The sequence below is a fragment of the Rhinolophus ferrumequinum genome, chromosome 10, assembly GCF_004115265.2.
Source record: "Rhinolophus ferrumequinum isolate MPI-CBG mRhiFer1 chromosome 10, mRhiFer1_v1.p, whole genome shotgun sequence".
NCBI classification, from domain to species: Eukaryota; Metazoa; Chordata; class Mammalia; order Chiroptera; family Rhinolophidae; genus Rhinolophus; species Rhinolophus ferrumequinum.
Genome location: NC_046293.1, coordinates 21,601,454 through 21,613,685, shown reverse-complemented (window position 1 = coordinate 21,613,685; position 12,232 = coordinate 21,601,454). Strand labels below are relative to the sequence as shown.

At 34.5% G+C, this 12,232-nt stretch overlaps 1 protein-coding gene across 3 annotated transcripts in view; it reads right to left on the bottom strand.

Moving 5' to 3' along the window:
* Nucleotides 1-12,232, bottom strand: part of CDK17 (cyclin dependent kinase 17) — a 90,646-nt gene that overhangs the window by 35,415 nt on the left and 42,999 nt on the right. For all 3 annotated transcript variants that reach the window (XM_033116325.1, XM_033116323.1, XM_033116324.1), the window contains one exon: nt 3,083-3,224. In XM_033116325.1, coding sequence (XP_032972216.1) covers nt 3,083-3,200 — 118 coding nt within the window. In that variant the 5' untranslated portion in view covers nt 3,201-3,224. The remainder of the gene's footprint in view (nt 1-3,082; nt 3,225-12,232) is intronic.

The following is a 12,232-nucleotide window of genomic DNA, read 5'->3' as shown; positions in this document are numbered from 1 at the left end:
AACATAATATAAATTCAAGATTCCTCTTTTCCTGGGTTCTATCTACCTATCAATGTGCAAAAACACTAGCTTATCTAGACAGGCACTCTTATGTGAACTATAATCATATATTGATAACTGAATTAAAGCCATTACAGTATGACTCAATTATCAAAATGACAAGAGATAATATATCAAATTCTATTTGGATGGAGGTAGAATATGTATGAGTGACAGTATATGTGCATAAGTGTATAACCAAATGTATATGAATCACAATTTTTCCAAGATTTTTATAGTATTATCCTGATACACATTTACTTCCCCATTCAATTCGTTCTAGAGTATTCATGAGAGCCACTTACCTGTATATAATCAAGAGTAACAGGACTCTGCTCATGAATGTGACTGAACAAGACACAGGAGATTAAAAATTGGTTCAAAAGCAGTTTACTTAGGGAAATTATAAACTATGTTCTTCCTCTCCCAGCTAGCCTTGCCACTCTCACTATATGGCTGTCAGACAAAGATCACTTTCTTCACAACTGGTTACATCATATGGTAGATCGTTTAAAAAGTATAATCTACAACTTCTCATTCATTAAACCATGTTCAGACTGTGTGAGTCACCTATTTTAGGAGCTTTTTATGCTTTAAGATAAACTCCATAAAGAAAGAATATGTTGGAACCAGCTATCAGACACTGATAGATGGCCAGAAAGGTATAGTATCATTGTCAAAGCTATTGGTGAAATCCATGTGCTGTTACACATAGGAAATAAGCAACAGCAGATTATAACTCAGAGAAAGCTTGTGCTACCAGCAATCTCTACAACTCAAGAAGAATCAATGTCTATTATGACATCTTCAAGTATTATTTCAAGTAACTCAGGTTAAGAGGAAGCTCAAGAGAGTTCCTATTTGCCCTTTTGCACTACCTGTTAAAGTTACTTATAAAAGAAAGTTTCCATAAACTATATGTACTACTTGAAAAAAGTATTTTCAATTATTTCACCATTAGTTATAAATTAAAACAGTTAAAACTAAAATATCCCACAAACTATGCAATTAATCTAAAATATTAATTAGTGGGGCCGGCCCGGTGGCTCAGGCGGTTAGAGCTCCATGCTCCTAACTCCGAAGGCTGCCGGTTCTATTCCCACATGGGCCAGTGGGCTCTCAATCACACAACGTTGCCAGTTCAATTCCTCGACTACCGCAAGGGATGGTGGGCAGCACCCCCTGCAACTAAAAAATTGAACATGGCACCTTGAGCTGAGCTGCCGCTGAGCTCCCAGATGGCTCAGTTGGTCGGAGCGCGTCCTCTCAACCACGAGGTTGCCGGATCGACTCCCGCAACGGATGGTGGGCTGAGCCCCCTGCAACTAGCAATGAATGGCAACTGGACCTGGAGCTGAGCTGCGCCCTCCACAACTAAGACTGAAAGGACAACAACTTGACTTGGGAAAAAAAAAAAAAAAAGGCCTGGAAGTACACACTGTTCCCCAACGAAGTTCTGTTCCCCTTCCCCAATAAAATCTTTAAAAAATTAAAATAAAATAAAAAATAAAATAAAATATTAATTAGCACTCCAAAAAGTATATACATTTTCTTTGACTCACAATTTTTCTTTTTAAATGAGAGGTTTATCTTATACTCAAATACCCATTAAGAATGTGTCCCAGGAACCAGCCATCAAGATATATACACTGTGCTTATTCTATTCCTGAACATCACTGGCAAATAGCTGGCAAGATTCTTCAATCCTAAGAATGAACACACTGGGTTTAATTAATACCAAGAATTCAAAGAGGGGTCTGAGAAAGAATAAAGAATTTTACTCCTGGCAAGAGGAATAAAAGAATGACGTGATAAAACCATCTTTGAGATTTGACTCAAATGCAAAATGTTTCCCTCCTACATATAAATTATATTCAAATTATTATTTTCTATTCAAATTATTATTTTAAATTTTCTAAAGAACTCATCTATATCTCCTCTCCCATATTACAAAGAGCCATATAACCTTTGATAATGACCTTTCTGAGGAAAAGAGATAAACTAAATCTTGGGTAGGATAAATTATTTACCCAGAGTCATATAACTAAGTGTGTAAGTAAGTTAGTGCATCCTCAATTCCAACCCCCGAGTTTAAACTTAAAGTCCAGAGCATTTTCCATTATCCCACTGTCTCTCACAACAAGGACACGTGCATTCGCTGGGAGGGGGTTGGGGTACTAATGCTTTCACCCATAGCCACAAATCTCTAACAGAAGAATTTCAGGCACAGACAGGATAGCTTGCCAAAGAATCTGCACATCATGACACAATGGCAGCCATTCCTGTAAACTCCTTTCTGGTTATTATTATGACATCCCTAGGGCTATTTCAGTTTTGAATATATAATCTTGTTCTATAAACTTCATCAGGATTTTACATTTTAATCCATTCAATTTAACAGGCTCTTTTTATTTTATATCAACATCTGTGTACTACTACTTTACATTGTAAAAAAGAACTGCCAAATGTGTGAAACATTATATGCCTATCTACTGTAAGTGCTCCCGATGCTATGACAGATTCTGTGGTAAATAGAAAATAAGAAAATAGTAAGATTCACTCATATGAATAACCTTATTCTCTATGTGGATAGTCAACATGCATACATAATGTTATAAAAAACTATGATGAAACCTCAAACAGGAATCTCATAAACTTACTATGTACTTTTAAGTTATATTAAAAGTGGGCTATAAAAATAAGAATATTTAAATGTTAATTTAAAAATAGTTACTTAACAACTAGGATGCTCTTACATAAGCTATTCTTATTTAAGAATCAATGAAAAATAAAAAGATAAATGAGATAGAAGAATTCATCAGGTTAGAGACTAGGTACAGCAACACTGCTGAAGTAAGAGTTGAACATTCCAGAAGTAGGCAAGCAAGTTGTGTAGTCTTCTGTTTCCTAATAACTAGAGACCCAGAGAAATAAATAAAAGGAAGCTATAAGAAACTAATTAGAGAAGTAAATTTACATTCTATTTATAGAGTAACCAAAAGTGGAAGCATCTTCCCCGCCCCCCCATCCCCTAAATACGTACCATTATCCTTGCTGCTATTTTCTTCAATAGTCATTTGTTCAGCCAATTCAGACAATGATTCATCAATAGTCTGGCTTCCTCGAAGCGTGAGGGACAGTCTTCTCTTAAATTTTTTCATCCTATCGATTGAATGTGAAAAATCCTGAAAGAACAGAATGAACACAAAATTAAAGCTATGAATATTTTACAGCTTAAGACAAGTGCCGTTCTCGGTTTACTAAGAATGTTCAAAATAGAAATATAATGAGGAATTCATACTTCCGCCAAACATCACAAAATCTAACCCCTTCCTTAAAAAGATGCACTCACTCTGATTAAGGCTATATTTATATAGCATCATCAGAAGAGCAGGAATTCTACAAACTAAAGATTGAGATTTTAGCATCACAATTAAGTTTAGAAAGATAGGAATTTTTTTTAAAAATCAATATAATGAAAACAACACTATTTTGATGTGTGGGTTCTATCATTACGAATACTAATCACATTGGAACCAGTCAGTGGTATCTTTAAATAGAACTTTGGGGACAAGACAGGTGAAGGGGGTGGGGGAGAAAATAATGAATGACGTTTGACACTTTATTAAATAGAAATTTTCTTTCTTAAATTCTTATTTAGCCACTACGTTAGGTTTTGTTTTGTTTTTCCCTTGGTCAGTTGTCAGGAGTCTCTTCCTATTATAACAATGCCAAGCTTTACAAGGAAGAAATGAAAGCCAAATTAACTGGTATCAAATGCCTACCCCATATTAGACACTTTCATATCTCTTAATTCATTTAGTCTCCCTAATTCTAAAGAGTAGACCACACTATTCCATTTTCACAAATAAGCAAACAGGCTCAAAGAAGTTCTCTGACCGAAGTCAAACAAATAATAAGTGATAGAACTGAGATTTAAAACTAGGATTACTACATACTTTCCCCCCCACATTTTAACATCTCTGAAATCATGACGTATTGCACAATTACTAGGATATCAAAATATAATTGAGACAGCTTTCTTTTAATTTAACAGTATACAAATCAAATCAATGGTAAATTCATAGTGGAGTCTTAGACATGATCAAACAAAGTATTTGCTACAATAACTTACCCTCAATAACAAATTCCTCAATAACTTACCCATTACTTCTTTTCTAATTTACTATCACTTGTGGTGACAGAGTTTACCTGATTACCAAGCATGTTATTACCATTAGCCCAACTAAGAGTCAGGGCCTTATAACTGCCTTATGTTAAAATACATGTTTTACCATACAGTTCTGGATATTATTTTGAACTTGGTTTATTCCCACTCTTATGGTGTAGCCCTTCAGAGAATTCCAACTACAAACCTAGGACCAGAACAACAACAACAAACTATTGAAAGCTCCACTCAACTTCCTTGGTTGCCTTTTGTTCGCCTCTTACACACTGCTCAACTTTTATACCCTTATCCAAAACGGCTTACGAGTTGGCAAACATCTTTAGAGGGAACCCAGCACAGTGTATATCTATCTCCTTTCTCTTCTGAATCTTGATTCCTCAAGTCTTGACTGATTCAGAAGCTCTACAATGCCTTCAAACGGATTTTTTTCACTAGCTTTTCAAGTAGTTAGAAGGAACCTCAGTCTGATACAAGTTTCTCCTCACAGGCAGAAATGGAGGTTTAGATGACGATTAGAAGATAATATACGTATTTAACCAAGCAAAGTGAATTTATAGGAGGCATTTAATAAGCTGTTAAGAGTTGATTCCAACTAAGAAACCTGTAATTGCAGGGATGTCCCAAATGTTAAGATTCTTTACTTCTCACAGTCAGCCTTTAAATAGCTCTACCTTGAGTCAGTAATCCACGCCATTTGTTTAAAACATATTAGACATTTAAGGTGAATTGAGCTATTGCCGATTTCATTTACCATTTTGTAAAAATTTATAGCAGAAACACCTTCCTTTGTAAGGCTCCAGAATTACTCTGTGCAGTAAAGGGGTAACTCTTCAAACTTGGGGGGGAGGGTGCCTCAAACTGCAAATTCCAAACAAAGTACTAGCCAGTGACAGGCTCCTAGGAGATAATCTCTGAGCCCTTGGAAATATCCTGCCTGATAAGTCTCTTTGTATACCTGAAACCTTGGGCCACACCAGAAAATTTATGTTAATAATGTAAAGTATGGTAAATGCCTATTTTTGTATGCCTGGAGCTTTGGATAACACTGAAACAGTTTGACCTTTGGGGAGAGGAGGAATAAGAGAAGCTGGGACTAAGTAGCTAGAGACAATCATGAAGGTATTTCCAAGCCTATGTAACTAACCTCCAATAAAAACCCTGGACACTGAGACTCAGGTAAGCTTCCCTGGTTGACACTTTGTACATGGTGTCACACATGGTGGCTGGAAAAATGAAGCACTATCCATGCAACTACACTAGGAGAAGATAATTGAAAACTCACACATGGTTTTTCTTGGATTCCATCCTACACACCCTGTCCCTTTGCTCATTTTAATCTTATCTTGATTTTATAATAAATCATAATCGTGAGTTTAACAGCTTTTCTCTGACTTTTGTGTCCTTCTAGCATATCATCAAGGGTGGTCTTGGGAAACTCCAACACACTCTCCTTCAAGAAAATAAATTTACATAACAAAGTAGCATTTCATTCTGACCATTTCAAAAGTGGTCAGTGCAAACTGCCTTGTACTATAAAAACACACCAAGATTTTTAAGACTTTGTATTTTAAAAGAAAGTAAAGATAAACTCATTGTTATATGGATAACATGATTAAAAAAACATTCTAGACGTATGTGGTTAAGTAAAATATATTACTAAAATTCCACGTTTTTTATATGCCTGCAAAATATTTTAAAATTAAATATAGAATTCACATTATATTTCTACTGGACAATGCTGGTATAGATCTCAGTGGTTTTAAGTGGGTAGAAAAAAATTACCTAAGATGTAACCTTTTCTTCACACAATGCATTTGAAGAGTACATTAGGAAACATTTTATGCATTTATAACTCAGACTAGTATGCACTGCACTTATTTTCCATCAAGAATGAAAAAAATTCTGGGTTGTAAAATAATGAACTAGATGTATTTACATGTATTTTACAACTATGTGTAAAATGATTGTATAAAACACTGACAGAACACTGAATTAAAATTTCAGTCATGATTATTTTACAACTACGTGTAAAATTATTGTATAAAACACTGACAGAACACTGAATTAAAATTTCAGTCATGATTATTTCAGGTTTTTAACCGAAATAAATATCTTAATCTTTTGTGTTGAAATATGAGCCTGATTCTTTTCCTTTGATAGTATGAACAGTCAAACACACGAACCAGGAAAACAACAAGTACCAAGGATTTTCCTCTATTCATAAACACCACATTAGACATATGTGACTATTATGACACTTGAGATGCATAGAAAGTTATTGGGTTGGTCCCTTCACCAAAAACAACCAGTAAACTGGGGTAAACGACCAGAATCAACTATCCTGGAACTCTGGAACCTGATTTTTTGCCCCTTTTTCTCTTTCTTGAGATTTTCATTGATGCCTATTGTAGGTACATTTGATGGTGTCCTACAGGTCCCTCAAGCTTTGTTCACTTTTCTTCATTCTTTTATTAATAGAAGTAATGGAACAGAAACTTCAGTGACCACACACTGCCAGGCATTACATACCTGCAAAAATAATATGGAAAAATCACAAATGGATGGCAGCAGCCGTCAACAACCATGAAACACCAATGGAATGGGAAAATCTGGTTTCCAGAGTTACCAATGTCCAGGTCTCAAAAAAACAAATAAAAAAATTACAAAGCACACAAACAAACAAACAACAAAGTATGGTTCCTTCACAAGAAAAAATGCATGGCAGAAATCAATCCAGAAGACCAGAATCTGAAATTAGTGTCCTAAATATGCTTAAAGGACTAAAGGAAACCACGGACAAAGAACTAAAGGAAATCAGAAAAATGATGTAATAAAAAAAATCAATAGAAATTATAGAAACCAAACAGAAATTCCAAAGCTAAAAAAGTACAACTAAATGGAAAATTCACTAGAGGGGTTCAACAAGAGATTTAAAGTAGACACACACACACACACACACACACATACACACACAAAATCAGTGAACTTTGAAGATATGAAAGTCAAAATTATCCACTGAGAGAAATAGGAAAAAAAAAAAAAAAAAAGAAGAAAAATGAACAGAGCTTGAAGGACCTGTCGGACACCATCAAATGTACCCACAACAGGCATCATAAAAGTCTCAGAAGAGGAGGCAAAAAAAAAATTTTTTTTTTAGGAAATGGTGGCTAAAAAGAGCCAAAATCTGATGAAAAAATGAATATACATATCCAAGAATCCTAACAAATTCCAAAAAGAATAAACTCAAAGAGATCCATACCAAGACACATTATAGTCGGTGTCAAAACTCAAAGAGAAAAAACCTTAAAAGAAGCAAAAAAGGAACAACTTGACACATATAAGGGACTGAATAATATTAACAGCTGATACCTTAATCAGAAACAATGGAGATCAAGAGGCACTGAGAATGCTGTATTTAAAGTCTGAAAAGAGAAAATAAATTGTTAACCAAGAATTCTATGAGAGTAAAGGGGATCAAATATATGGTGATGGAAGGAGAACTGACTCTGGATAGTGAACACACAATGGGATTTATAGATGATGTAACACAGAATTGTACACCTGAAATCTATGTGATTTTACTAACAACTGTCACCCCAATAAACTTTAATTGAAAAAAATTCTATATCCAGCAAAACTATTCTTTAAGAGTTAAGGACAAATTAAAGCATTTCCAGATGACCAAAAGCTGATGAGGTTAATTACTAGTAGAACTGCCCTACAATAAATTCTAAAGGGAGAGTTTCAAGCTGAAATGAAAGGACACTAGACATCAATTAACTCAAAGCCATAAGAAGAAATAATACCAGTAGAATTATGAAAAACAGTATTATTTTACTTTTGATTTGTAACTTTTTTCCTTTTCCTACATAATTTGAAGGGCAAATACACATGAAAAATGTTAAGTCTATGTTAATGAGCACACAATGTATAAAGAAGTAATCTGTGACAATAACAATATAAGTAGGGAGGCATAAAGATACACAGGATCAGAATCTTTATGTACTATTGAACTAAGTTGGTATTATTCAAAATAGGTTGTTATAAGTTTAAGATGTTAATTGTAATTCCTAAGTAACCATTAAGAAATTAACTTAAAAATATTACAAAAACGAAAAACAGAAGGGAATCAGAATGGTACACTACAAAATTATCAACAAAGTACAAAAAAGGGCAATAATGGAGGAATTGCAGTACAAGAAACAAAAAAAACAAGACATACAGAAACCAGAAGCTATATGGAAAAAACAAGTCCTCCATTAGCAGTATTTTAAATGTAAATGGGTTAAATTATTCAATTAAAAGGCAGAGATTGGCAGGACAGATTTTTAAAAACACAGTCCATCTATACGCTGTCTACAAGAGACTTATTTTAAATACAAAGAGATTGAAAGTAAAGGCTAGAGAAAGGTGTTCCATGCAAATAAAAAGAGAGAGAGTACTGGAATTATTATATCTTTGTCATATAAAATTGACTAAAATAATAAAAAACAAAAAGGTTACAGGAGACAAGAACAGTATATATTAATAGAAGAAGAAGATAAAACAATTACTATCATATATATACTTAATAACAGGGCCTGAAAGTATATTAAATAAAAACTAACAGAATTGAAAGGAGAAATACAGTTCTACAATAATAACTAGAGACTTCAATACCCCATTTTGAACACTGGATAGAAGAACCAGACTGAAGTTCAATAAAGAAATAGAGAACTTGAACAACATTGTATACCTAGTGTATTAGTCAAAGCTCAATAATCAAACATTATGATACTGGCATAAGAATAGGTACATAAACCAATGGAGTAGAATTAAGAGCCACAAAATAAACCTACATATCTATCTATGATCAAATGATTTTTGTCAAAGGAACCAAGACCATTCAATTGAGAAAAGATAGTCTTTTCAACAAATGGTGCTGAGAAAACTGGAAATATTCACATGAAAAAGAAATGAAGTGGAATCATATTCAAGAATTAACTCAAAATGGAACAAAGTCCTAAATCTAAGAGCTAAAACTATAAAACTGTTAGAAGAGAACATGGAGGAAATATTCATGATTTGGGATTTGGCAATGATTTCTTATGTATGGCACCAAAAGCACAGAGAATAAAAAACAGATAAATTAAGGCTTTATTAAAACAAAAAACCTTTTCTACATCTGGGACAGCATCAACAGAGTGAAAAGATAATACACAGACTGGGAGAAAATATTTGCAAATCATGTATCTTAAAAGGGTTTAAATATCCAAAATATATAAAGAATTCAACAACAACAAATTAAAAAATGGGTAATGGAGTTGAATGGACACTGCACCAAAGAATATATACAAATGGCTACTAAGTACATGAAGAGCTGCTCAACATAATTACTCACTAGAGAAACAGAAATCAAAACCACAGTGAGACATTGCTTCACACCTACTAGGATGGCTGTCATCCAAAAACAAACAAACAAAAAACCCAGAAAACAACAAGTGTTCATGAGGATGTGAAGAGAGCACGGCTGTATTGCTGGTGGGAATTTAAAACACACAACCGCTGTGGCAAACTGTCTGGGAGTTCCTCAAAAAGTTAAACACAGAATAACCATATAACCCAGCAATTCTACTCCTAGGGATATACCCAAAAGAAATGAAAAGAGACTCAAACAGATACTTGTACACCAATGTTAACAGCAGCATTAATCATAATAGATAAAAAGTGAAAACATTATGCATCTATCAACAGGTAAATAAATAAAACTATTCTGCCATAAAAAAAGAATGTTCTGACACATGCTACAACATGGATGAACTTTGAAAGCAATGCGCTAAAGTGAAATAAGTAAGACACAAAAGGACAAAAATTGTATGATTCTATTCATATGAAATATCTAGAATGGACAAATTCATTGAGAAAGTAGAACAGAGGTTACTGGGGGTAGGAGGAAGGGGGTAATGAGGAGTTGTCATCTATGGGTACAGTCTTTGTTTGGGATGATAAGGAAGTCCTGAAAATAGACAGTGGTGATGGCTACACAACATTTTGAGTGTGCTTAATGTCACTATATTGTACACTTAAAAATGTTTAAAATGGTAAATCTTATGTGTATTTACCATAATGAAAAAATTTTTTTAACTATTTTGTCAGCCAGCATTTATATCAGTTTTTCACCAAGCCTAAATAAAGCCAATAACTCGTTCTAGAATTTTATTAAAAGAACTAGCTAAATAATTTCAATGTGAAGTCAACCTATATCAATTATTTTAGACACAATAGAGTAAAATATGAGGACCACTACTTATGATTAGGATGCAGAAACTCCCAAAAGACTATTCTCCCATCTCAAGAATCAGAACAAGCCAGAGAAAGTAAAACCATACGTTTTTGGAGAGCTGAGATGCAAAGAAACATAAATGAACTAAATTCTAGAGAACAAGCCCTTTCCAGGAATGAAAACAAGGCTGGGGTCATGGTAACGGAAGTAAACCTGCTATAGAAGGGAAAAACTAGTTCAACTTTTAACCAACTTTTAAGGGGTCCACAGGAGATGACAAGCCAGATTAGCATTCTGAGCAGTCTTGTTCACACAGCAATCTGCACTTTCTCAAAAAGAGTCTTTCCAAGTATTGGAGCTGCATTGGGGTAGTGGGAGGAGGTAAGGCTGCAAAATGCTGGGAATAGGGCAGCCGATCTAAGAGAAAAATCCTGTCTCCAAGGGGCCCGGGTCTTCACCAAGTGCAAGCCCATCCATGTCCACTACAGGAACGAGTCAGGGTACTAGGTGAATGCTTTCTCCAGAGGCCAGAAAAGCCAGGGGTAGGGCTAAAGAGAAAAGAAAATGTTCCCGCTGTTCAAAATCCCAGCAGCTGGGCTGTGAAACAGACCTAGAGCTCTTAATTTTACCAACTGTTGACTGAGCTGGAAAGCATGAAGAGACTTCGTGAGTCTCACAGGTGCTCAGATCCCAAGTCCTAAATGAAGGGAAGTCCCAATTCTGCACTCAAAACATTTGATACCAGTAGTGAACTAAATATAATTAAAGCTGTAACAGCGTTCTCACCTACATTAGGCTGTTTTCCTATGAAGTATTATATTTCAGCTTTTCCCCCTCAACAACGTCATGGAGATCCATTTGTGTAAATGAATGCAGCTATACAGCATACTTTTAAATGGATGTTTGCTGCTCCCCTGTATGGCTGTACCATGCCAGCAGAAATGTTTTATGTTACCTATCTTATCACACAGAATATTAAGAAAGACATGTACTCAAGGGTAAGATTGAAGAAAATTAATACATTTCATTGCTTCATCAAAAAACTTAAGTGAAACTCTTTCTTTCCCTGTAAATCTATGTAAGGGAAGAATGTCCCTGCTATGATTTGAAATGAGGAGCCAGTTGTTTTATACACCAGTGCATATGCATCATCAGAGCAAATGTCAACACAATTTTTGAAAATCAGCGAATAATACTTTAGTATTATGACAATTAAGTGTTGACCTTACAGGCACCATGATAGGGTTTTAGGATCATAATCACACTAAGATCTGATAGGTTAGTTTCCCAAACTTAATTTTTTTTACTTTTTAAGATTTTTATTAAAATATAGCTAACATACAATACTAGTTTCAGGGGTACACAATAGTTACTCAACATTTATACACCTAAAGAAGTGATCACCATGGTAAGTCCAGCAACCATCTGACATCGTACCACACTGTCACAATATTACTGAGTATATTCTCCATGCTGTACATTACACCTCCATGACTTATTTGTTTTATACCTAGAAATTTGAACCTCTTATTCCTCTTCACCTTTTTCCCAACGTTTTAATTTTTCTATTACAGTTGACATTCAGTATTTTATATCAATTTCAGGTGTACAGCACAGAAGTGAGATATTTATATAAGAAGTGATCCCCCGACTAGTCTAGTACCCACCTGGCACTATACATAGTTATTACCATATCATTGACTACATTCCCTATGCTTTACTTTACATCCCCATGACTATTC